Source organism: Panthera onca, chromosome X, assembly GCF_046562875.1.
Source record: "Panthera onca isolate mPanOnc1 chromosome X, mPanOnc1 haplotype 2, whole genome shotgun sequence".
Taxonomy (NCBI): Eukaryota; Metazoa; Chordata; class Mammalia; order Carnivora; family Felidae; genus Panthera; species Panthera onca.
Window position 1 is genome coordinate 6004627 of NC_138357.1, and position 27960 is coordinate 6032586.

Genomic DNA, 27960 nt, shown 5'->3' on the forward strand with positions numbered 1-27960 from the left:
AAAACAATGGTGAACATATGGATTCAGACTCCTGTCCACGAGGAAGCTCCACAAACATCAGGCCACCCTAAGTGTAATCAATATGGAGGCATTGGACTTCCGGGTATTTGTATGGAGGGATGTTAAGCATCGCCATGGCATCTATGGTGGGGGGGGTGTGAATGGTTTGTTAGCCACAGCCACTTCTCCACTACTTGAGCTGCCTGAGAAGGTAGTGAGGACTTCAGGGGGCAAAGCTGTTCCCTAGAAGCATTGGATTTGCCAGTGGCTACTACAGTCGGGCTAGGCCTTCCCATCTGCCACTGTATACAGGATGCCGCACACAGGCCAGCACACTCTGTGCAGTGGACATTGGTCACCTGGGCCCCTTTCCATGCGTTTGCTAGTGAGCTACAACCATGGGGCCTTTAATAACTTCCTTGGTGAAGGCTACCCAGAGAGCATGTTCTACAGATACGCTCTGTCACCATTATGGCGTCTTACTACGAGAACAGTTTTTGCCACTTTGGGCACCTCTTCGTGTATGGCAGAGGAAGCCAGCAGACAAGAGATGTGTGTCCCCACCACCACTCAGTGCTTCAGAGGTCCTGATGATGGTTCAAGCTCCTGAGGAGGTGCGGGATGCGGAGTGCGGGCGGGGCTTTGCAGGGTCCTCCTGCTGGACAACAGGAACCACAGCTGTCATGGTCTGGTGTGGCATTCTTGGCTAGGTTTAGAACATTCATTTAGAAAAGTGAACGCTGTCTCATAGAAATTTCCAAGGATTGGGTTTGCAGGGTCGACAAGGCACAAGGAGTGGACAGAGCAGACATGGATTTGTTTGATGAGCCTAAGAACCTGCTTCGGGCCCCTCCTGAATGAGAAATGCTACTAGGTAAACACTGCTTTCCTAATGACTACAAAAGCAGAAAGGCCGTAAAGACCATGAGTTAGAAACACCATTTTATGAAGAACCAATTCAGATTATGGCACATTTACTGAATAGTTGGTCATCAATCTTCCACGACATGGGAGAAATAACAGGTCACTGGGCTGCTTAGGGAGACTGGCATCAGAGACTGATGGTTGTGGCAACGCCTCCTGCCTTTTCCTGGTGCCTTCAAGTGGCCTGAACTGGTCAAAGCCTGGGAACTGGGAAGGTAGTGCCACCCACTGACGCCATTTTAGTCCATCCTCTAGGAAAGGAGAAGGGTCATGGAAGGACCATGTTTGACCACTGGGGAAGTGAGCCACAGGCCTGGCTCACTCTGTGGTGAAGGGCTCAGCTTGCCCCATTGCAGGGGCTGCCAGTTCTGAGAAAGCCAAATATGCAACGGGATGTTTCAGAGCAAAGTTATACCCGGGATACACAGGCACCACACAAAGCGCTATGGAGCCTCTGGCAGAGGGGCAGCTCAGGGCCCAAATCTTATTATACCAGGTGGGTAGCCTGGTAATTGGCCTTTTCCTACCTCTCATCTCAAAACAACAAGGATCTAAGCAAATATAAGCTGAAAACTTATTTCCGACATCTTACGTGTGGCTGATTGATGCCATATCACTGATGTTAAACAGTAATCTGTGAAATCAATTGTTAGTAGCAGTAAGCCAGATTGCCTCTCTGCTCTGGGCTGCTAATAGGCTCCAAAACTGGTCCTTGATGGAAGTAATCTCTAATGTTGAATGAATTTATGGCAATAATTATCCAGACGGAATGGTTCCAGTAGCTGACGTGACTGTTAGTTAAGTGATATTTACAAGATGGAAGAACTCGGTCCCAACACTTGGTAGCAACAGAGGGGGGATCTTGTCTGAGGAAGGCTGGGGCCATTTGAGTGAGGGGACAAGGGGGCCTCACGCCTGACTCTGGCCCTTTGGTGCAAAGAGGGAGAGGTGGAAGGGGCACCAGCCGGTTGGAATGAACATACGTATCTTCAGCTGGCTTTCCCTGACACGCAACTGCCCCTCATCTCCCTGGCCTCCTCAAACGTGTCATGTCCCCGGCCTCCGAGGAGTTCAGGAGGTACCTACTAGTCCTCAAGCTCTGTATTAAGGTTAAGTAATGGCACCAGCGACGAAGCAGCATCGGGGGCATCCTGTTAAGGCCAAGGGGTTGTTTTCATCACTATCAAAACTAGAAGTGTCCTAGAAGCAGGTGATCTGCTTCAAGTGATGGGTGCTTCTTGATTCTGTCCCTTTTTAATTCATTTACTCCTTTTACTCTTCCCTTAGTGCTGAAAGTTCACTTTGGTCCTCCACATGAGTTAGAGTAAAGAAACACGGCTAGAAAGCTCATGGAGTCCCCCCAAATGTGGCAGCCTGTATTCCCCCCCTTTACACCACCCTCGTTAGACCGGTGGCCAGGGACAGCTGTCAGGACTGGACTGAGCAACTTCTGTTTTCTTACTTACCATCCCTCTGAAACCGGACCGCCACCGTCCCCCACCCCCAACAAAAGGCTTCAGTCGACGTTTCTAAAGAATCTGAACAATCGAGGTGTCATACAAAGACAGGGTAACCACTCACTCTTTAGTGTTGGGAGGCTTGTGGGGTGGGGCTGGTGAGATGCATGGGGGCAGCAGGCAGATAGCGGTGGCCTCCTCCAGACGTGGCTTCTTCTCAGGGATTTTCTCTGCAATTTCCGTTGGCTTTAATGGGAAGAAAAATACAGTGTTTGAAATACATGGCACATGCAGACATTTAAAACGCACGAGCGAGGGAGACAGTTTGCTTCTATTTTAACTTCTAGATTAGCCAGGGGAGTTAAACGCACATCTCTGATCAGAAAGGAAAGCAATCGGCCTTGCCTAGCTTACTTCCTACCAAGAAGTTGGCATTTCAGTAAGCTGAGCTGCGACGTGACCCTCTGATTAAAGATTGGGTGGCACAGGAATCTCCTACCAAAAGCAAAGAGAATCTATAATTTTCAGACCCTGGCTGCACTGCCGTCATCCCTAGGAGTGGGGAAACGGTGACAGGGCAAGAGCCCCAGACTTTCTGTGGCAGCCATTAAAAGTAATACTACCCAAATATCACGATGAGATGGTGTTACTCTAAAAAACTACCCTGAGATCTGGAGGTACAACAGAATGAGCCTATGAGATACAAATTCACTTGCCTAAAGGTATTTGAAATGGAAGAGGCCAGTTTGGGTTTTCCCTTCTGATGATAGTTTTTTTTTGTTTTTTTGTTTTTTTTTTTAAATAATTTCTACACCCAACGTGGGGCTTGAACTCATGAGCCCGAGATTAAGAGTTGCATGCTCTACTGGCTGAGAAAGCCAGGCATCCCTCTCCTTCTGATGATAATTTGTAGCACTGGAATTCAGCCCTAACCTCTCGCAGGTGAGGTTTCCACAAGTCAGGCCAACCACACAGGTCAGGGGACCCAGCGGGCTGGGTAGACTGTGTGTCGGCCAGGAACCCGGGTCATCAAAGTATCACCCAGGTGCGGGGATGCTGATGTGTGTCTGGGGAAATTCACAAGGCCCAGAGAATGCATTTTTGACCTTAGGAGCACTTGGGTGCCCGGCTGCTGCCAGGGTGGGGACTGTGGCATGTGGACATGAAAGCAGGAGTCGCTTAAGGAGCCCATCCCAGGGACTGGCTACCTGGGGCAAGGCAACGGCCTTCATGGTCTTTCCTACACATCATAATCCTTCGTGTACCATATCGGATACTCTTCACACTGGCTGCCAAACCCGGACCGTTCCTAACACATCCTCCCCGGTCATGTCAAATACTTCCCCGTGGAAAGCAGCATTGCCTTCCCCAAAGACTGCAATGCACTGCCATGAGCCTCCTTGCAAATGGGACTCCAGATCAAGTTCGCCAACACACAGCCACTGCTCATGCTCACTCGGCAGGCCACCGGGGACAGCTTACCTTGTGCTTACGCTTGCCCTTAGGGGCGGGTTTTTCCACAGCCGCAGCAGCGGTCTGGCGCTTAGGCTTCGGCGCAGTCTCCTTGGGGTCTGGCTTGGCTGGTGCTGCTTGCAGTGCGTTGTGACCGGGTACTCTAGACAGCAGGTCAAGGTCAATCTTCACCCAGAGATTTTTCAGATTCTCGTGATCTCGTAGAGGTGACAGAAGCTCCGTTTGCATGACAGGGATGGGCGAAAAAGCTGGTTCCTCACTATTGACGGATATGTTGCTGCTGCTGCTGCTGCTGCTGCTGCTGCTGCTGGTACTGCTGACCAAGGTGCTGAGGGTCAGGCTGGCACCACAGGTTTCCTTCGATTTGGCAGAATTGCCCCCGGGAGCAATGCAAGGAGGCAGGACTTTGATCTGCAGGGTCTCTTCCTGATCTGTGTTGGAATCAGATGTAGATGAATCCGTTTCGATGAATTCCCGGGACTTTGGCACGATCTTGCCAGGCCCTCTGTACTTCTTTTTCTCGGCAGCCAAGGGAATGTTTGGCCTTGGTTCCTTCCTAGGGACTGGTTTGTGGGCAGATGGTTTGTTGCGGCCTCTTGGTGGATCAGGAAGCTCCACGCTTTCTTTTTCTTTGGGGGTGCTGCTGGTAATATTTGGTTTGGGCCAGGTAAACTCGTCAATGCTGGTGTTCTTCTCGACTTTTTTGGGCTGTTTTTTTCCAATTGTCCTCTGGGAAGCTGTCTCAATAGTTGTTGACAACTTATGCTTCAAAGCCTTTGTTTCTGGAGTTTTCTGGGTAGGCCGTGGACGGGCTTTCTCCCTGATAAGACTGAGGAGAGGCCTCTCTTTGGGTTCAGCCAGGACCTGGCTGGGGTTTGTCTTCACTTTGATCTGGACTTCCATTGGCTGGATGATTGGAGGAGGCACAGAAACCGTCTCCATGGGCGTTTCATTTTGGCCACAAATAAACGACTTGTTCTGGGAAGTCACTTTGTTAAGCCATTTATCCAACTGCCACTTGTTGGTTGAGGGCGGCTCAGGCTGCGGATGAGAAGCGACAGCAAGAAAGAATTTCACCTCTTGGAAGAATCTGGACGGACACTCGGTACGCCGAGTGCATTTAGAAACACACATGGAATCCACACTAATCAAATTACCCAGGTAGACAAAGACTCCACAACCCAGCCCCGATCTGCTTATGTCAACAAATGTCTACTCCTCTTCTGAAAACATTCTCCACTCTGGCCAGGAAGGAAAGAATTCTTCACAGAGGGTTTTTCCAGAGAGTGGGCAGGGAGGCCTGGCAGGGAAACCTGTTCCCCAAATCCTTTGGTGGGACTCATTGCCCAACCTCTCACCAGGAGGCAGAGGTAATGATCTCGGGTCCTGAAGACCCATGCAAGCGTGCCTCACATGTAATTCAAAAGGAAAGGCTTCCTCTCTGCCAAAGTGCCAGTGCCTCCTATATGATGCTGCAGTTCACTGCAAAAAGAACAAGCCTTTTCTCTTTTTACTGAAGGATGAAAAGATCTGACTTCCAAAAAAGAAAAAACACTGCATTTTTGTCAGTGTATGGGCAATAACCAATTTATGGGGACATGCATGCAGGCATTAGCGTCCGCTGTTAAGCCATGGAAATGACGCGTACAATTCAGGTGCTTGATTCCCCACTCTGAATTCTGCCTGTTGAACTAAAAGAGCCATCGTTTTTATTAGAACTGCTCTTCTTCTGAAAGCCGTCAGCTGAGGCTTATGGCACCAGCCAACAGAGGGTGACAGAATTAAAAACACTTGAGTAGCTGGGATTCCAACCCGCACAGGGCAATGGCAGGGAAGGGTCGAGGAAATCGTATCGGCTGCCACTGTTGGTTAAGGGCATGAGCTCTGGCAGGTGCACAGAGCCCGATTTCGGTCCTGGGTCTCCCAGTGTCCACCTGGGAGATGCTGGGAAAGTTCTCTCTCAATCTCTCAGAACCTTATTCTTTATTCTATAAAATGGGGATAAGGATAGCGAGGACCCCAGAGAATTGTTCTGAGGATAACGTGAAAAAGAGCAGGTCAAGGGCTTCTCAAGGAGCCTGGCACATGGTCCACGTTCAGATTATTACAGACGAGTGTCCACAGAGCCCTGGACGGACCTGCTTGCTGTATGAGGCGCAGGCTTGGGGGAACTGAGGGGTTATTCTGGACTCAGAGAGGAAGGGAGGGGAAGAGCACATTTTTTATTTCAAAAGTATAATTTTGGTATTTTATGGAGCTGTGTTAAATGTGTTCATGAATTATTATCAAACATACTTGGAGGCTGCAAATTGAAATTAAAAAAAAAAAATCCATCACATTTCTTGGGTCTTACTTGCCAAGTAGCAATTCAGCACTTCAACCTGGAGTAAGGGGTGGTGTCCCCACGACCAGAAGTGGGTGTTGACTGGTTCTCTCAAAAGAGAAGTTGCTATCCCAGGTATCACTCTTCCAGATTTTACACATGACGAGGCTTGAGGCTCAGACAAGCTAAGGGAGTCACAGGGCAAGAAATGTCTTTCTTGAAGGGACTGTGCATACACACGTTTTCGAGGGAAAAAATGATGTCAAATACCCAAATACCTTCCTGAAGTATTCATCGTGCCGACAGCGTGTGTGCGTGTGTGCGCGTGTGTGTGCGTGGGTGACAGGGAAATCATGGTCGCGGCCCTGGACGCTTCACCCACCTCTGGCGTGGCCGCACGAGGCGCCTCATTGGACTCGCTGTCAGTGGTGCTGCTTTCAGTGTCAGAGTCTGACTCGGAGCTGCTCTCAGAGTCACTGGAGCTGCCGGAGCCCCCGCCGGCTTGCACCGCAGGTGGGGGCTGAGGAGTGGCCAAGAGCGGGCTGAAAGAAAAATGACATCATCCGCTGCCTCATTTAGTCTCGAATCAGCGGGCAACGAGCACCCCCGCGGCCACGTTCGGCATAAGGACCCACGATCTGCTGGATACAGGCAGAATGGAGCCCACCGTCCCATTCCACACGTGGGAAACGTGAGGCTCGGGAGGCCCCGTGAGCGGCCAGAGGTCAAACGTGCGGCCAAGTTCCTCGGGTTCCGTCACACTGCCTCCCCTCTCAGGAAGGCCTTGCCTCCCGCATTCCACGTGAAAACTTTAGACCAAGGTCGCATGCCTTCCCGACACAGATACACATACCACATGCCGCACGCAGCCTTAAATTCTTAATGGTCCCGTGTTGTTTTTAGTTGAGATAATTTTTCATTTCCGGGTGCCATCTCGTTCAGAAACCCAGAGGTTTGTCAAGGGGCTGTGATCTCAGTTATACACACGGTATATAGTTAGTTCTCTCGCCGAGGATGAGTGAATTCAAGCCCCATCTGAATCGGAGGAAACTGAGGTCCAGAGGGAGGGAGGCTTGCCTCTGCCCGCCCCCCGCCCCCCCCCCCCCCCAGCGAGTTGGACAAGTGAGGGGAGAACGCCAAGGGCAGCGACTGTGGGAAGCATCTTCCCTGCCAGGTGCCCGGCACCCGGCACCCAGGTGACCGGAGTCCCCATTTCTCGGCCGCCTCCATCCCAATATTTGTAAACTCTTTGTAAGACTCTTACCAGGAGGTTATGGTCATAAAGGACCGAGCAAGTCTAATGACGGATTTCAAATTTGTACAGCTGACCAAGCAAAGCATTTGAAAATTGATACCATTCACCACTCTGCCTTTAATGCTAATCAACAGTCTTCCTTACTAATCGTTTGCTCCCCGTGCTCGTAACAAATCAGCCTCTGCTGCCGCTTGGCATGTTGGGCTCTGTCACTGCCCCCTGCCCTCCGGCTCAGTGTCACAAGTGGGGCTGTAACCTCAGGAAGTTGGAAGGGCTCTCATCTTCCCATCTCATGAGCCCAATACCCTCTTTGCAGGGAAGTTTCATCATGGTGACGCCGGGGCCGGGGGCCAGAGCAGTGTCACTGCCGGGCCGGCGGGCCGGCCCACCCATCGGCCGGGGCTCACGGCCGCTCATGCTCCCAGCTCCTGGCCCGGCTCTCCCCCCTCAGTTCAGTCAGGAGAGTCCAGTCCTAGTCCCGGAGGGCATCTCGTCCTGTGGTCCCACCTTCAAACTGGAGCAAGAAGGACCCCAAGGACCCCTCTGCCCAAGACTGCTTGCCTGCCCCCATCTGCCCCGCTCAGCAGTGGCTATTTTTTTCTCCATACTCAGCCGCTGATTGGGAAGGAACAGGATCCCTTTTAAGCCAGCATGGGCCCCTTGTCAGTCACTATCCCGTGCAGAGAGCCTTTTCATTCCATGTACCTTGCCTCCCTAAAGACTGCCCCTTTAATCTCCCAGGTAGGTATTTTCTTTCATATAGCAAAGCTCATTTTAAAATGCTATCTGCTAAGTAAATGCTATCCGAAAGTACATTTCTCTGCCAAACACACCAAGAGATTAGGGGAAGCAGAGGAAATAGGGGACTGTATCTCCTGGGAAGGTGCACGCACGTGTGTGTGTGTGTGTGTGTGTGTGTGTGTGTGCATGTGTGTGTGTCCTGGACCGCGGGGGCAGGGACCTACAACTCTCCTTAATGGCAGTAAAAACTCTGTATTTATGCAAAGCACCCTCTAAATCTAATCAATTGCTTTTGTCTTCGGTTACTAAATAAAGGCCGAGGGAACAGATTTAATGAGACCAGTCCAGCCGTTATGCTAACTTGGCCTTGATTCCCCCCAAGTAGTTTTAAGTCCGGCACAGAGCATCCACTGGCCTGAGCTGACTGGCTGCTGGACTGCGATAAAATCGACCTCATACTCATGATTTGCAAGCGAAAAGTGGTCACCTAGTTTTCTTCCATAGCTGCATTCATTTCTGCATTCTCATAAGACTCAGGCCATCCTAGTATTACCAAACTTGACTCTAGATTTACTTTGGAATATTTCTGGATAGCGTTTCCATTTACTGGATTATTCTCGAGCAACTGCTGTAAGAAACAAAACAATCCCAGGGATTATTCCCTTACAACCAAATGCATTGAGGTGATATACACAAGGCACAGATGTTTTATTTACCAGAATAAACTTATTCATCAGTTACATCACAGTCAAGCTTCATGGACTTAGTTGGAAACTTGTATGTGTGCATTTGTACACAGTTGTTCCTTATCCACAGCACTTTGAAGGGGAGAAGAATTCTGATGTTCAGATTTTTTAAATTTTGATGTGAATATACCATATATATCATATATATGTGTATATATAGTGTGTGTATGTATATATACGTATATGTGTGAATATATATATGTATGGATGTGTGTGTATATACGTATATTACCTCAAGTGGGATCTGGGGAAGCACCCTTTCATAAAACTCAAAAACTCATTAATGTTGTTACCGTAACATCATCAGTTAAGAGGAATAAAGACTTTAAATAAATATCTGCACATCAGTTGAGGTTGGGCTCTGCCGTGAAGTGAGTTTGTCTCAAAGTTACTGAAAATGAAAGCTCTTAGGACTTTTTCAATTTCAGAATTTTGATTAAGGGATTGTGGATGTGGACAGAAACCACATATGAAAAACTGACTCTATTTGTCTAAGTTAAGTATAGATAGATAGAGACATGAAATAAAGACCGTTTCAAACCTCACAGTAACCTTGATTGAGACCCAATAAAATGAGACCGGAAATTATTTTCCCTAAGACTTCTTACAGCTAAATCTATTGCCGTGTCCTCAGGAAGGACCCCATGGCCAGTCAATATTGACAACGACCCCTTAAAGGAAAGTAGTGTAGAAAGAACAGGAAGAGCTTCACCAGCTTTTCAGATCCACACTGACGAACATGGATACGTAGGGGTGAGAGGGAAAGTGGACTTGAATTCAGAGAGGACACAAAGAGGACTCAAACTGGGGGTGAAGGACTGGAGCATCTTAATGAGAAAGAATTGCCTTCTCTGGGCAGTTGCACGGTTGGAAACAGGGAGAGCCAGTGATCGTGGGAGGGAATAACAGTTGTTTAAAATGGAAGCAAAACTGCGCTCCCCAGTACCTTCTTATGCCTCTATTATCTACCTGCTGTTCCCAGGCTTGCTGGAGAATCTGGCTGCACCCCGCTTGCTGAGGAACGCAAGCCACGTATTTGAGTGTATCTGACCCTCACTTCCTCTGGGCCCACCTAGCACCGAGCTGGAGCAGCTCCCGGGAACAAAAAATGAATACAAAACCGAAACACCGTCTTCACAAGCAGTACAAACATCAATAACAGAATGACTGGCCTAGGGCCACATTCTTGTCTGGAATCCACGGTGGAACTTTCAACTTGGCAAATCATCACAGGTCTCCGCTGAAACCCGTTAGCTGTGCAGCTAGTTAAAGTCCCCCTTCTGCTACATTTATTTTCAGACATCGCCAGTTTATTTTCCAAATGTATATTAAAGTGGCTACGAGTGAAGCTAGCGCATGCCATACTTGATTCTGCCTAGGAGATGGACTAATGTGCGGTTTACACATTCTTCATTTGCCAAACTGTACTAGAATTATTTCCCACGCACCATTTCCTCTCGTATTTTACTAAACTGCTTTTTAAAAGAACACTAGTGGTTACGACAAAGATAATGTGTTATACTAAAAATCATTAACATTCGATGTATTAAACGGTCTAAACTCCCGAGTCTGTAAATATTAAAACTGTGCTCTTGGACTTCACCCCGATGTAATAAAACTTCTCAAAGGACCCACATTTGTAACAACTTCAAAGTCAGCTGCTCAACCTTTCCAGAGATCAGATTCTGCTATTGTGTTCATCAGGGTAAGAAGCCTTCATTGAGTAGGTGAGGCCTCATTTTAACCCCGACCCCATTTGATAGGTCTTCGTGGTTGCAGGCCAGACGGAGTGCAAAGGGGCTGGCTTGGCAAGTCAAAGACCCTAGTGGGGAAATGCAGGGTTAGGGAGAGGGATCAGAGAGTAGGCCAGTGGGACAGAAGTCCAGGGGGCATTGACGATGCCTTCTCCGGGCAGGGTTGGCGCTGGTGTGGAAGGCTTGAGCATCCCAGAGGAGAAAGACGGGTTGTAAGTGCAAGTCCAAGTACCTTAATCTCTAGACATGACAGTCTCTCTATGCTTACGCTGACCAGGCCTTTTCTGCAATAAAGGACTCAGGTCACGATACCATAAGATAGTTCGAAAGCCATAGGAAGGAACTGGGGGTACTTTGCCTGGAGAAGACTCGGGGGCAGGGAGGAGGGTGTTCCTATGACGAGTCTTCAAAACCCCGGAAGGCCTGTCCTGTGTGAAAGGGGGTGGGCTTGTTCTGAGGGCCAAGGTAAAACCAGGACCAATGAGCTGGACATCCGGTCTGGAAGATTTCACCTCAATGTCAGGGAAGACTTTTAAAAACCTATACCTGGGGCTGTAGGTCAGGGGCGCCTGGGTGGTGACAGTTACGTGTCCTACTCTTGATTTTGGTTCAGGTCCTGATCTCACAGGCTTGCGAGACCACGAGCCCTGTGTCGGGCTCTGCACTGGCAGCGGAGGAGCCTGCTCGGGATTGGCTCTCTCTTTCTCCCTCTGCCCCTCCCCTGCTCATGCTCTCTCTGTCTCAAAATAAATAAATAAACTTAAAAAAATCTACAGCTGGTCACAGAGAGAAGCCAAGGCTTTGTAGGCCCGCGAGCTCAAGACCTTTAGATGACCAGATAGCTGGCAACAGAGAACATGGTAGAAAGATTTCTATCGTGGGTCCCAAGTGGGCTTGGATGATCTTTAAGGTGTTCTCCAACTCAAAGATTCTGATCCTTATGAAAGTACAGTGTATAGGGAATTTTATGGGGGACTTTTTAGGACCATAGACGAAGTGTGTGAGGAGATGTCTGCACAATCCAATGTGCTCCTTAAGGCTGCTCTTGGCAACATTTTATCAGTCACAGAGCTCTTGTGTGAGCCTTAAAGGATTAAGGCTGCATTTCTGTGGGGCTAGTTTATAAATCAGACTTTTCACTAATTCAGATTAACAGCTCCCAGAAAGCCAAACATCTGCATCAGTACTGATTCTAATCCTAATTTAACTGTAAATTCCTTCCTCAGGAGAGAAACAGGGATGATGAATTGGCCATTCTACTCAATCAAGCTGTGTGGGCATCAAAAAAGAAAGGTTCCAGAACGGAAGACAACTTTTTAGTGGGAGACGTACATGGGAAGGGTCCGACAAGCAAGGGTCTGACCAGGTACCGGTCTTGGCAACATATTTCACAAGGCCCAGAATGTGCCCGAGGCAAGTAGCAGGAGGTGTTTGACAGGGAGTCCTGTATTATTAAACCCTTGTCTTTAGTTGAGACTTGTATGAATTTCAGCAACATGACCCCTTTCCAGTTTTACAGGGTTCAAACGTCTGTCTACCAGATGATTTGAAATGCTTCCATATTTGACGTCATCATCAAGTTGCAAAGGGATAGCCCTGGGGCAAAGGAGTATATGCAGAGGCATAATACATAAAACAGATAAAGGCAGAGTTGCCCTGGTGGAAACAGGAATAGGGTAGATAGTAGGGAGAGGGTGTTCCCAGTAGTGTGTCCTCTTCTCTGGGGTGGGTGGCCCCCAAACACAGTTTGAAAGTAAAATGCTTCACACCCCAACATTATCACCAGCAACTCAGGATCAAGCATCTTTTGTGGTAATGGACTGATGCTGTTCATGAGCGCACAGAGAATCACCGTCCAGCTCTAATTCAGGCCACACCAGAGTTCGTCTTTGCCCAACGTGCGCACACTGGGTGTTGCCCTTTTGTCCGATCCTGGTGTTACTGAACGTGACATTGTTCAAAGCCCTGACCGACTGATGAGAGCTGTGGTTGGCCAAATAATGACTCCCCTAACCGTGTCCACGTCCTAATCCCTAGAACCTGTGACTATGGTACCTCATGTGGCAAAAGGGATTTTGCAGATCTGAAGAAATTCAGGATTTGAGATGGGGAGACGATCCTGGCCTGGATAATCTGGGTGGCCCCCATGTAATTGCAGGGTCTCTAGGAGGCAGAGCTCGGTGTCAGGAAGGCACTAGTAGATTAGTGCCACAGCAATGGGTGATGAACTTCTGGAGAAGCTGTGAGTCGATCATTTGGAACTTTCATAAGGAGTGGAAATGCCTATTTGTCCTAACTTACCTGACACCTACTTCCTTTCTGAGGTGATGATACTGATGAGTGATTTTGCCAATGGCTTCTCATAATTACATTTGATTTGCAGCCGGTATGGTTTGGCTAGCCTTTCTTTTTTTTTTTTTAATTTGTTTTTAATGTTTATTCATTTTTTGATAGAGACAGAGCATGAATGGGGGAGGGGCAGAGAGAGAGGGAGACACAGAATCCAAAGCAAGTTCCAGGCTCTGAACTGACAGCACAGAGCCCGACGTGGGGCTCGAACTCACAGACCATGAGATCATGACCTGAACCGAAGTCTGACGCTTAACCGACTCAGCCACCCAGGCACCCCTGTTTGGTTAGCCTTTCTGGGGACTGACCAGACCCAGGCCCTTGTCTTCTTTTCCTGCTTGTGGCCTGTCTCCATTTTCAGGCTATTTCACACATTGAAATAGCTACATTTCCTCTACTGCTCTGTTTTTGTTTTTAATTTTAAAGATCTAATAGGCTGGTAAGTTTCATGAATCAGGGAGCATCCCATCTAGCCAACAGACAGTTCCCTCCCCTACTGGTTTTAAAGAAGTAGTTTTAGTCTAGTGGGAAGAGCGTGGGATTGGAAGTCAGAGGATCTCTTGAATGTCACCTTGGATACTTTATTATTGTGTGATCTTAGACTAAGCACTTAACATAGGGTCTCAGATCCTTTGCCTGTAAAATGGGTCTACTATATCACAGGCAGCGAGAGGACCAAGTGAGCACATTTAGTTGAGGCTTCTCAAGCTTTAGCGTATGCACGAATCACTGGGAGACTCATTAATGTGCAGACTTGAATTAGCTAGGCCCCGATGGGGCCTGAGTTCCGCATTTTTACTACACTCCCAGGTGATGACGATATTTCTGATCGGTGGGCTGCACAGAGAGGAGCGAGCCTAAAACCTACATGGGCTACTCAGACATAAGCTGCTGGGGCAAAACATAAGTTGGTGGATTCGAAACTGAGGGAAAAATCACCATTTGGAGGTCACCTGTGGATTTTAAATGTCCATAACTATCATGTCCTCCGTCAGCAACAGATAAATTTGACCACCTTATGCCACTTTAAATCTAACCTGGTCAAGTTTAAGTTCAAATTCTATCAAGTTCATTTGGGCAATTGGGCCCGAAGAGTTTTTCTCAGATTCCTTCTGATAGGCTTACAACCATCCTGAGGGCTACCTGCCCGCGCCACTAGGTGGCCAAATGCACGATTGTTTCCTCTGAGTGTGGCACACGGATCACTGCGAGGCTCAAAAGGCGGCTTGCCACTATCCTCGCCGAGCGTTAGGGAGGTATTGCATTGCACGGATGGTCATCGCTGGGCCCCCACTTTCACGACCGTCCTGTGAGGTAGACCCTCTTACGACTTCCATTTTATAGCTGACAACACTGAGACTGAGTACCAAACAATGGCAAGGTGAAAACTAGTTTTAAGGATATTATGGGACACAATTCAATGTGCAGCTTCAAAGAAATGAAAGAAAGCCAAAAAGCAAGGCATCTGGCTTCCGCCTAACGCAGCCCAAGGTGCGACAGCACTGCGGAGGGTGCCAGCATGCTCCCAGGAAGGCTGGTCAATGCTGGCTAATGGGCCAGCTATGTCTCGAGAGCATCACGCTCCGCATTTGGGAGAATACACCGATATTTAAAATTTTCCGGAAATAATTAAAAACCACACAGACTTCTCCACTAGCAGTCGGAGCTGCTTCAATCAAACAGCTAAACAGGTGGGAAAAAACCATACACAGCCGAGTATTTTTGTCCCTTTTGCCTTTAAAGTACGTTTTCTAAAAAATGGGAGCGAGGGAGAGAGCAAAGGCAGGCAAGTGGACGTGAACGCTGCCTCCCTTGAGCCCTGGTCTCCAAGCAAAGCAGAGAAGGAATGATTGGCAGTTCGCATTCATAAGGATCCCAGAGACGGCCAGATGCTAGGAATCTCTAACAAGGTCGAAGCCTTCCAACAAAGAATTCCATCAGTCACAAATTGTAGGTGAAGCAGGGTATGTGCCCTGACCGGGTGACCCAAACCCAGAAGCTGCTTCCACGCAGGGATCTCTTCCCTGTATCCACAGAACTGGTCTGGAGATGGGCAGCAGAGCCTGGGCAGTAGGCAAGCTGAATATTCTAGGAGAGGACAAAGCCGGCTGGAGATAGGGGCGGAGCAGCTCAACACGAGCCCCTGCCTCTTGATTTGGGAAGTGGGCATCCCTCTTCCAGTGTCTCCCTAGACTCCATTTCTTCTTTGACGTCTCTCAATGCCAATCTCCTTATCAGTACTGTCTGCTCCCCTTCATGTCTGATTTGTTACTTGATGTATCACAGACACTTGATTTAGAGGGTAAGCTTCTAAGGCCAGAGGCTTCATCATACACACACACACACACACACACACACACACACACACACACTATAAAATGCTTCATGCACCTAAGACACCCTAGAGTAAAGCCCTGAAGAAATCTTCTCTGTAGATTTCTGCGAAGATGGTCCCTGGGTGTATCCACGGCCTACCGTCTATGTCCCTATGGTCCCAAAAGGATACTGTCATCATTGGATCAACAAGACCAAAATAGTTTTTAAGTGCAGGGCACTTGATAATGTTCCAGCATCTTCACCCCCATGACCTCATTTCGTTGCTATAAGAACACTGAGCGGGGTGTATGTGGACCAGGTATCCTCCCCATTTTGCCCACAAAGCTCCAGGACCTCGCAGCCAAAGTTGTGTGGTTGGGATCCGAGGGGGGGCTTCACCAGGCTATTGTGACTATTTGGGCAATGGCAAGTGTGCCTGAGCAAACGAAAGGAATCATGGATCCACTACAGAACCCACTGTCGTCATCATATCGAAAAGCGACAGGGACACAGAATTAATGCCAAAGGGGTTCCTCAAGGGACCAAATGAGACAGTCTGCAAGAATGTGACGTTGAAAGCACTGAAGGCCATCAACGCTTTATGCCAGGAAAACCTTGCTCCGTTTGACTCCAATGACAAACCTCCTGGAGCCTAGCAGATGACTCTTTCACGTACATGAAGAGTTTGTGAAGACCAACTAGGGAACATTTATTTTTTTTTAATGTTTATTTATTTTTAGGGGGGGAGGAGAAGAGAGAGAGAGGGAGACACAGAATCTGAAGCAGGCTCCGGGCTCCGAGCCGTCAGCACAGAGCCTGATGTGGGGCTCGAACCCACGAACCGTGAGATCACGACCTGAGCCAAAGTCGGATGCTTAACCGACTGAGCCACCCAGGCGCCCCAGTAGGGGAAATTTCAATGCCTTTTATGTTTCACATCCTTGTGTTTTTTCAAAAATTGTATTTGTTTTTAAATAGATAATAAACATGAAATTGATTTCAAAAGATACTGAAAGGGATACAATGAAAAGTAGATCTTCTGACCTTCTACTGTCCCGTCACCCCGTTTTCCAAAGTTTTTCACTGTTGCCATTTCTTAGGATTCTTCCAATAACACCCTCTACATTTATGAATACTGGTATGTGTGCTTTTAAAATAAAAAATTTTAATTATAAAGGTAATAACCGTCCTGTATGTGGGATGGCAGGGAATTCAATGAATGGCATTCAAAGCCACACACGTAATTTCTAAAATAAAACTCATACAGTGTCCTTACTAAAAGTGCCTGCATAACGGTGCCTGGCACATATCACAAACACCAGCATTAAGACACTCGAGTGAATAGCAAAACTTACAACTTGCAAAACTGCAGCGTGTTACCCTACCACAAGGAAGAGGCGGGAACATAACACATAACCATGAGGAACGGAAGTCACTCAGACAGCCCTTCTGGGTGGGACGAGGCTGCAAGTTCCAAATCAGGAAACAGTCACTGATCTTCCTCCACCGTGACACTTCTTAAAGATGTGGTCGACACAGGCTGGTTCTGCATCCTCGCTCCTAGAAACTTCTATAAGCCCAGTAATCAGGCTCTGTAACTCTTTGACCTACCAAAACTGCTTTCAGTGGCGACCACCGACCCCCGTCCTGCCCACTTCCCATCGCAAACCAGGTGTTCTTTCCTCACTCTCCTTGACCTTGCTCCCTGTTGGACCAAAAGCTTTGACTTCTTTGGCACTTGGTCCCAGGGACCACATACAACATGAGAGCTCTTGGTTTTAGAGTTCACAGCGACTCCCTCACGGGTAGATGTGCTCTTCTCCACAGGATTTGCCAAGATGTGTCCACTGCCCACCCTACCTTGGTTCTGGTTCTTATTCTAGTCCCAGCACATCTGCTACCGTTGTCCCCTCCGTCCTCCCGCACTTCCTCCCATGCCTTTGCTTAGCCTGTTTATTCTGTCTAGAATGAGACTTCTCCCTCCCTCTTCTGTTTGCTGAAATCTTTATCTTTTAAGCTCAAATTCAAATAAAATAAGGTCTTCTCCAATGACTTTAATTCTCCTTGATACCTACCTGTTCTGATTTCTTTTCACCAACTGCATCACTGTTTATTACTTAATTATTCTCAAATTATTTCATCGGGCTAACCCTTTTGCCCACCCAACTAAATTGCGCACTTCTTGACGGCAGGTGCCAGATTGTGTAGTCGTTCTGTGTATCCCAAGGTGCCCGGCGTAACAACTTGTGTGCAATGTTCTCGTTATGAAAAAAACACTCCAAATGGCTCATAGTGAACAGAAAATCAGTGCAGACAAGGTCACGTGGGAAAGAACAATACTTAACCTGAAATGTCTCTGTACTGCGGACTCTCAACAGAAGGCAATACTTAGGCGGGCCCGCGCAACACCAGAACATCCTGGATCAGAAGTTCATGTGATGAAAATGATTAGGCAAACGGGTTGCCTAATGAGAGATTTGTAACCTTTCAGCTGGTTGGATGGATGCTATTCCCTCACAGTGCCTGCCTCTCTTTTCAGCTTCAGTTCCATGGCAAGATGCAACTTCCCTGGATGGACATTTTTAACGTAATTGGTATTTAGAGCAACAGCGTCGATGGGTTGCAGGGTGCACGTATGTGCATGAACATAGGAAATAAATGGTGTGGCCCTGACTGAAAATGAGTGCTACACATACACACAGACCTCCCTGTTCTTAATTAAAATGACGATTCCATTATTCCGATTTGTGTGAAATGTGAGCTACTCTCGTCATATCATTTTGATACATTAACCAGCCCAGTCTACATTGGGCTTGATATTAACTCCCTTTCGACTTGATGGTTTTTCTAGTGGCATAATTAATTTCCTCATGGAAGAAAAAATATTCAATCAATTTGGGATTAAATATGAGGTGGAAGGACTTTCACAAAAGATAGAACTAAATCTCCTAGCCCACATGCCTTGCTAATTATGACACACTCACATTAAGAACAAGAAGGTGTTCCCTTCCCATGATAAATGGGCCTGAAAATCCTCCCCAGCGTTTACTATAAATCACAAAGACCATTAATAAACAGGCAGGAAAAAAACGACAGATCCTACAAGAATTCACTCCCATTCTTTGCCTAAGACTATCAATGTCATATTTAAAGCTGGCATCCGAAATCTTCTGTACAGAAGCCCTTTGAGTCAAAAAGCCCAGCTATTTTAAACAGAATTCCTACGCCTGTTATTTTGAATGACAGCCAAAGAAACACTGGATCTTCTTAATCCTGTAATGCTATCTGCCCAAAAATCTCGCCTTCCAGCTAACAGCCTCCCTTCTCATCAATGCTAAATTAAAGGAGGTCAAGTGCAAATGAGAGAAGAAGAGGGGACCACGCTTGCGTCATCTTGCACCCAGCCTGCTTTTGACATCGAGAGCAGATGTCCGATCGCAGCCACCAGCAATGAGACAGCCGGGTATAGGTAGCCTTATTCAACAGTGACTCTCGTATGTGGAATGGCAGGGCTTACACGTGACTCTAGCTCAACAGCAACAAGAATGGCAATCCCGTATTACAAATGAACACAGAGCCATTTAAAAGCTGACCTAGAAAGAAATGGAAACAAACTTAGGCATTTCTCCAAGAACTAGCAGGATCTGTGATAATGACCAACAGGCTGGTAGTAATAAGATCAGGGTGTTTGGTTTTGTCATTAAGAGGAATCTGTCATGTGGAGAAATTTGTCATGCTGAGAATTTGGGAGATTTAGCAATTCCAAAGAAGGTGGAGTTTAGAATAAAAAGGACTTTAAAAACCGACAATTAAAAATGCCTTCTGAGGCTAAGCAAATTACATTCGCGCTCAGCAGAAAAACCTGGGAAGGTGCATGTCCCAAGAGTTATGTCAACAGCAGGTCACGATTATACAGGGCCCCCACCAGCTAAGCCCAAACAAAGGTACATCTTAAGGATTTACAGTGAAGACAAAGCATTCACAACTTAGGGGCATTAAACACCCAAAACAAGAAAGATATGCTCACTTGCAAACCACACGAGGCATGTACTTTTAGTGAGATGTGACTATGTTTTCTAGCCTGATGGTATCACTATCTCAAATTCCATGGCAACATCTCAGTTTCATTTCCAGGAGTCTACATTGCTCTAGCTTCATGATGACAAGATCCAGGTACATTACTCTGCCAGTTGGAAACATGGGACCAAAAAAAAAAAAAAAAAAAAAAAAAAGTGTTGGGAGGAATATTTTCCAGAAAGGTTATATGCTGGAAAATTCCCTTTGACGACAATTATGTTCCAATATATATTTCAGACAGCTATGATTAAATTCAAGGTGTCTGAATGAGAGAGAATGTGTGTGTGCCCATGGATAAGTGTGTGTGTATGTGTGTGAGTGTGTGTGTGCATGTGCCTGTGAGTGACAGTATGTGTGAGTGTGCATACATCAATTAGCTAAAATCCAAGTGAGGTACGTAATACTAGTTTAAAAAGTAATGTTGCTATTAGCTGGCTAAGGACAGAAATGTTGACTTCTGTAGTACATACTAGGCATTAGACATGTAATACAGAAGATATTGTTGTGGGCCAAGGTTTATATTAGCCCCTATTTGGGTTCAAGTCATGTTTTAGGAGGATACACAAATGTACATTCACATGTACGAGGATGAGCTATTACTCAAGTTCTCACATGTTTTACAAATAATATATAAACGCAAAACAAGTCTGAGAGAACCGAAACGGTGGTTATTTTTTGATCTGTTGGACAAGACTCATCAAGTAGCCAAGGGAAATGGGGACTCTCTCAGCCACGAAACTCACGAACACTGATACGCGAAGACAACATAACTGTTCTACCAGCAGATGAATGGATAAAGAAAATGCAGTGTATGAATTTACCATGGAATATTGCTCAGCCCTACGAAAGAAGGAGATCGTGCTATTTGCAACAACACGGATGAACCTGGAGGACGTTATGCTAAGCGAAAGAAGCCAGACGCAAGGAAAAGCACTGCCTGTAGTACTTACAGGTGGAATCTAAAAAAAAAAAAGAAAAACGCCCAGCTCACAGTAACAGGGAGTCGAATGGTGGTCACCAGGGACTGGGCGGTTGAGAGAAAAAGGGACACATCGGTCAAAGGGTACAAATTTTCAGTTACAAGATGAATTGCTTCTGGGGATCTAATGCACAGCATGGTGACCATAGTTCATAAGAGTGTACTGTACACTTGAAATTTGCTGAGAGAGTAGATATCACCGCACACAGAGAAGGTGATTCTGTGAGGTGTTGGATGTGTCAATCAGCTTGACTGTGGTGCTCGTGCCACAATGCATATGTCTATGAAAACAACATTGCGCACATCTGAAATTTGTAGGAGCTTACTTGCCAATCCTACCTGAATAAAGCTGGCACAAACTGATGGGCTTCTAGTCGGTGGTAGGACAATGATCAATTCCTGGTGTTGGAGCTATGGCATATATAGAATTAAGCTACTCTTCTAGTTGTACAGATCTAGTGCCAATGATCGCTTTGATATTTTCAGTAATTTTTTTTTTCTCTTGTCAAGAGAAATAATAAGGCATAGAATCGCTTTGCTTTTCTCTTTCCTCTTCCTTCTCCTTTGTCTCGTTCTGGTATCTTACTTGTAAAAGTCTCATTGTTCCCCATAATATTTTCCATTTTTAATGGCCTTTTCTTTCTGAATTGTATTTTAAAATGACTTGAGAAAGTCCATTTTTAGAAATGTTTCCAGTACATGTCTTTCTGAGTTGAGTCATTTTAATGGAGAAATTTCCCCCAAAATGCCCCCTAAATATCTTATATGCCTATAACAGAATACTCTATGAAAAATAACAAGTCAAATAATTAAACGTTTTCAATATTTATATTTCAAATAGTTAAGGTAACTCCATTCCAGAATGAACAGGGAGAACGAACCCAAGTTCCTGTAATTTGCATGTTATTAACGTTACTCTAGAAGGGTAAGAAATGGCACCGGTATCACCTGAAACACACAGAGATTTAAATCAATGCTTCCCTTGCTGTGCTCTTTCTTTAGAGACTGCATCTTCGGGAGCCCGTCCTGTGTTAATTGTGTTTCCAAATTGTACACGGATCTGCAAGAGGAGACCAAGGCAACTTTTGCTCTGTGATTTTACTTTCCTTTAATATGATGGCCTATACACTGTGGTTTATTCATTTATTGGTCTGATGGTTTTTATGAGTTGTGATTCAACATAGGTTCTCTTCTAGTATTGTGTTTTATGAAGATATGGAGAATGTAATATAAGTCTGATACAATTATGGTTATGTGCCACGCAAGACAATACTGTAAATATGAGAAGAGTCTGCAAAGCTGCTTAGCAAAACGATCTTAACATACAAGGCAGTGTGAAAATGGAAGAGGAATCTATAATGACGATGAAGATTAGCCATTTGCTCTCTAACCTTATTTACAGAAGCAATCAGAGGTATTCAGGTCGAGTTAATGACCCTGTCTCCAATTAATTCAATTGTCTACAAACAACACTGGTGCAGTGGCTGTCTCAAAGTCTGCCACACAGTCTCAGAGGGAATACATAAGACTCCATTAAAAGTGACAATAATAATGCATTTATTACTGAAACACTATTGTATTATAAATAAATTCCTCATGTTAAATTATGCTCCACGCTTTAACAGAAATTCAATTACTGAAATAATAAAAAGATGGTGTATTTGCCAAGTGCTTGGACTATAATTTGGCTGCTTAGTTACCAGCGGTTGGCTGTTTTGCAATTTTTCCTTCATAGACTATTTCTTTTGAATAAATGCCAGACTTTTTCATACAAATTTTATGAACAAGTTGCAAAATGAAATTTTGAGCTTTTGAATCCAATTATGAAAGACATAACTAAATCTATTATTGAAAAAAAAATCTAGTAAGCCCTTTCTGTCGTTGTTCAGAACTGGCTGGTAATTGAGGTAAGCACAGGTGCTGCTCATTATGGACCATTGTGCACCATCTGAATTCTGGGAGCGGTGGAATTCAGATGGTTTACACTCTGTTTGTGTGAATAACAAACAGGCCTGATTCTGCGCTTGTTTGTACAAGCTTGTACACAGCTCATTTGGGACTTCGAAGACACCTGCTTACCCTTTTGAAGCCAAAACAGTATCATTTGTGTTCTGGCTATCCTCTCGATGACAAGTTTGCAAAAGCAACAGATTTTGTGCTCTCCCTTCATTCCCACCATCTCCTCCGCTGTGTAGCAACTTCAACACACCCTTGTCTTCAGTGATAGGAAAATTAGTTGAGTCAAGCTATGGCAATTATCCAATGACAGGAGAAGACACAGGTGGAGAGGAAAGAAGAACGAGGTCTTCCTGTGGAAAGATGTCTTTGCCAAACGGACGGTCTCAGGTGGACCGGGGATGTGGCTTATTTGCACTTAGGCTAGATTTTCCCCCTTCTTGCCTCCTCTTTTGCCTTTTCTTCTGGGCTCGCACATTTATCTTTCGAATGTCTAGTCTCACTGTCTTTATTTTTATCCCCCAAGCTTTATTGAGATATAACTGACGTAACATCGTGTGAGTTCACGTATATGACATGATCATTTGATACACGTACATATCGTGAAATGATTACCACAATAGGGTTAGTTAACCCCTCTGTCACTTCGCATAATTACCATCTGTGTGTGGGGAGGGAGGGGTGCGGGGCGGGTGTGGTGGGAGCATGTAAGATCTGCTTTCAGTCTCATTGCCTTCAGATGGCCCACCTGAAAGCAGAGAACCTTATCATCACAGAGACTTGCTTCCTGCTTCCAGAATGCAAAAGAAAAACTGCTCCTAACTGTGGTCTCCTCGCCCGTCCCATAGGGCCATAGGCCAGCAGCCACGAATTGCACTGGCTTGCCTGGCCTGCAGTCCTGATCTCCTGAGTAATGTCACACGCCAACCTGAATATTCTAGCCCTGCAGTAACTTCCCGGTACTACGACTAACTTTAGTTATTCAATGACTTTGCATTTTCTCTTCTTTTACCGAGGTCTTACCTGCTCTAAAGAGAACACCCGGAAAGTATGTAGTCATGAAGCAGAAGCTCTGTTGCACAGCAGAAAACAAATCTAGATTACTCCAACTCTGGGTCCCCCCCACCTGCAGCTCCCCGATCCCACCGCAGTGACTACCCATAAACGGTGACATTCTAAATCCTATGTCTGTGAATCCTTGTGGTGAGAGTTTGCCTTCATATGAATGCAGGAAATAGCTGAAGATGTGTGGAGTGAAAAATAAAGAGAAGAAATTATGGATGCAAGATTTTCAGCTTTGCTGGTACCGCCACTCCGGAACAGTATGGAGGATCCTCAAAAAGTTAAAAATAGAACTACCCTATGATCCAGCAATTTCACTACTAGGTTTTTACCCAAAGAATACAAAAACACGAATTCACAGGGCTACATGCACCCCAATGTTTATAGCAGCATTACTTATGATAACCAAGACATGGAAGCGGCCGTGTCCACAGGTTGATGAATGGATCAAGAGGATGTGGTGTATATACACAATGGAATATTATTTAGCCACAGAAAGAGTGAAATCTTCCTATTGGCGACGACATGGATGGAGCTAGAGACTATAATACTAAGCGAAGTAAGTCAGAGAAAGACAAATACCATATGATTTCACACACATGTGGAATTTAAGAAGCAAAACAAATGAGCAAAGGGAAAAGGGGAGAGAGAGGGAGAGAGAGGGAGAGAGAGTGAGAGAGAGAGAGAGAGAGAGAGAGAGAGAGAGAAACCAAGAAACAGACTCTTAACTATAGAGAACAAACTGATGGTTATAAGAGGGGAGGTGGGGGGGGTTAGATAAAACAGGTGATGGGGATTAAAAAGGGCACCTGTGATGAGCACCTGACTTGTTAAATCACTACATCGCAGACCTGAAACTAATACAACACTGTATGTTAACTACACTGGAATTTAGATTAAAAAATAAGAAATAAAAATAAATTTTAAAAAGCTTTTAGGTTTGAAAGGTCTACTCCAAGACATCCCAATCCACCCACAGTGGAATAGAATCCGGAATAGAATTCTTCCAATTTAGCAAACACTGCCACTCCAAGCAAGGTTCTAGAGAAGTCTAACGGCGAAGCAGAACAGTCGACCCGAGCCCCCGTGCCAAGGCCCAATGGAATATTACCCAGCGCACTGCTAACCTGACACTTTGTCACACTTCTATTTACCTTATCCATCAGGCAAAGTTACGGTCATGACAATGCTTAATAAAGCCAATCAAAGTAGCAATCAGCCAAAGAAAGTTCCTGCATGTCGGACATTAAATATGGCTAATGTGGTCTGACAGTGCTCCACAGAAGGCACATTGGACTCTTACCTTCTCCCTTATCATTATCACAGAGAGAGCAAGGTAGAACGCGGCAGGAGTATAAATAATTTGGAAACCTCATAGACAATATTCTACTGTGTGCCTCATTTGCACTTAAAAAAAGCTGCCCTCCAGACCTTATGTACTTTTAAGATTTATCTGAAAGATACATGAAGAAGACTTCCAGCCAAAAAAAAAAATGTACATATTTAATGGAATTAGATCTCTAGGCAAGAAAATGTCAAAAGAAAAGGCAAAATATTAAAGTGAATGCGAGGTGCTCCTTTCCACAGCTTTCCCCCTTTGATAAATATCTTCTGGGATGTCATTTACTGGAAAGGCATAATTTTACAAAACGAAAAAAAAAAAGAAACCTAGAGTATAATATATACTCTCTTTATTGCTGAAGTAAGTTGCTGCTTTCCCATTTCTCTCTGAAATCTGCTTTTGTCAGCCAGAGGCCTTGATATTTGCCTTTATATCTGCGTTTTTATCATTGTTATTGAAAACATGGCAATTATTGTGAAACAGTCCAATTGCAGGCAAGCTTCTGATTACATGGCAGTGGCCTCCTAGAAGCCGGGAAGGAGATGAGGCGAGGCTTGAGTTCACCTGACACCCAAGATCACAGGGTCGTGGGGGCGGGGCGGGTTGGGTCTTCACCTGAAAGTGAAGATCACAGAGTTGGGGGAGAGGGGCCGAGGCGGCCGCAGGAGGATTCTGAGATGAAGGTGATATGGACTTAACTTGTCCCCGAGAGCAAGGAGCATCAATAGCATTACCTCTGAAAATGAGCTACTGAGATAGGGGAGGATGGCAGGAAGATCAAGGTTGAGCTCGGAAATACGCGAGAACGAACAGGTTCCCTATATATACAGAATATATATATTATATATAATATATCAGCTCATCGTAAGCTGATCGACAATGTGCAGCTTCTAACGGGAAAGTCTCAGCTAAATCTAATTTCAAAGTCGCTTCCTCTCTCCTCTGACTTCAATGCCCGACATTACTACTCACATTATATGTAGTAGCGATAACGCGAATAACATTTAACATAAAGGAGCTCTTAATACGTCACTCGTCCGAGGCCTCACAGGCAGTGAATGGCTAGGAAGCAACGATCCCGCCTTTTGGTTGTTTTTCTGTTTGTTTTGCCAGAACACATTTTGAAAAGTTCTGCTCTATTTCTGCCAATCGTTCACCCATATGTGTAGTTTCAGAAAAATCTATTGGAGAACAAATACTAAAATCTTTAAACATACGCTTTCACCAAATTATTTGCAGGCTTCTGTAATGACAATTGAAGATGCATAATGCTTACGAATTATTCTTCGGTTAATAGCGACGACAATTAACGATGAGGACGACAGCTACTATTTATTAGGCTCCCCCGTGCGCCAGGTCCCGTGCCCTGTGATCCCACTTAGTCCTCACAGCAGCTCCGAGGTGCACATACTATTAGCCTCATTTTACAGCTGAGAAAACTGAGGCTCGGGGAGGGAAGCAACTGGCTTAAAGATCGCACTCCAAAGGCTGTGCTCTTTTGCTACTATGCTATCCTGAAGGGGTTGGGGAATAATTCCCATATATAATTTAAATAAAATATCCATCACCATCAATTAGGTTTCTGGTTTAGTAAATAACCCCATTTGAAGAGGCAAACGGCCTTCTCCTAATCACACTTCCATAGTGACAGAGCAGAATCACAGTCTCGTAGCATCATGTAGCTCTAGAGGACCTTGGAGATCTATGAATCTGCCTCTCTCAACTGTTAGAAGAACTGAGGCCAATCAGCAGTAGGTTCAGCGAGCTGAACGGCACGTGAACGAGTCAATCAACCTCCTAACCCCGCCTCCCTCTCTCCTTCTCTCCCTCTGCCCTCGCCCCTGCTCATGCTCTGTCTCTCTCCCTCTCTCAAATCAACTTAAAAAATATATTGCTATAAGAAAGATAGCAAGTGGCTAACATTCTCCCGGTCCACTTATTGGGAAGAATTATTCAAATATTTCCATTTGATCTCACTGTTATCAGGCTGTTAATAGTTATAATGAATTATTCCATTAATAGCAATAGCATTTTTTCAAGTGTTCAGGCTAAAAATCTTGGGATCATTCTTGACTGCTGTATTTTTTTTTTTCCTATCTCCATTCAATGAGCCCATCAGCAAATGCTATGTGCTCTCCCTTCAGAGTATGTCTCTAGTCCATCCATGTGTCACCACCCTCAAAGCCCCCACCCTGGTCCAAGCCACCACCATTCTTGCCTGGATTATGGCAATAGTCTCCTTACTGTTCTCTCTGCCTCCACCCCTGAGCCCCACAGTCATTTTTTAATAACCACAGTGTGATCGTGTTATGACAGATATCACATCAGGTTGCTCAAAATCTCCTAGTGGTTCCCAACTCAGAGTCGTGGCCGGGGCCATTCCAATCTCTTATGCATAATGATTCCCAGGGAACAGTCTGACCTCCTCTCCTAACATTCTTATCTTTACTTTGCTTCCACGGAACTATCTTCTTTACAGTTTCTAAGCACACCAGGTACACTGGTGTGTGCTAACCTCAGGGCCTTTGCATGTGCTATTCTTCCTGGAATGCTCTTCCCCCAAACCTCTGCAGGGCTCGTCACCTCATTTCCTTTAGGTCTTTGCTCAGATGCCAGTTCTCAGCGAGGCCTTCCTGACCACCCCATCCCTCTGCAGCACTCTTCCCTGAGTTCTCTCCACAACACATCTCACCTTGCAACATATTTTATCATTATATACTTACATCATTTAGTGTCCATCTCCACTCAATAGAATATAAATTCCACTAGGGCAGAGCTTTGGACTCTTTTGTTTCCTGCTGTGTCTCTAGGTCCTAAAACAGTGCCTGGCATCTGGTAGGTGTTGGTTAAGTATTTGACGCATGAATGAACGTAAGTATAAAAGTGTGTGTTTTGTGACTTTGGTAAGGTTGGTGGAATCAACGACTGACAAAGTAAACCACTAATAACAGATAATAACAGATAATAGGAATAATAGTGCCGGTTTGAGTGACTACTCTGTGCCAGGGGCTGAGTACTTGATACAAAGTACCTCGGTCCTTACAGTAATTCTCTAAAGAGACGGGATGGTGCTGGAACCCAGGTGGACTCAACTGGAGGGAGGGAGTGTATGAGTCTGATGTTGGGGGTGGAAGGCTCCTTCGAGGGTATGTAGCTGGCTCCAGCATCTCAGACACTGGGGCTCAGGTGGCTCAAGCACGCTTGCC

The 27960-nt window shown here is 45.7% G+C and overlaps 1 protein-coding gene across 8 annotated transcripts in view; it reads right to left on the reverse strand.

Moving 5' to 3' along the window:
- Nucleotides 1–27960, reverse strand: part of AFF2 (ALF transcription elongation factor 2) — a 458181-nt gene that overhangs the window by 31614 nt on the left and 398607 nt on the right. For all 8 annotated transcript variants that reach the window (XM_081792749.1, XM_081792747.1, XM_081792745.1 and 5 more), the window contains 3 exons: nucleotides 6560–6719; nucleotides 3864–4895; nucleotides 2506–2627 (listed from right to left, as the gene is read on the reverse strand). In XM_081792749.1, the coding sequence (XP_081648875.1) occupies nucleotides 2506–2627; nucleotides 3864–4895; nucleotides 6560–6719 (1314 nt within the window). The remainder of the gene's footprint in view (nucleotides 1–2505; nucleotides 2628–3863; nucleotides 4896–6559; nucleotides 6720–27960) is intronic.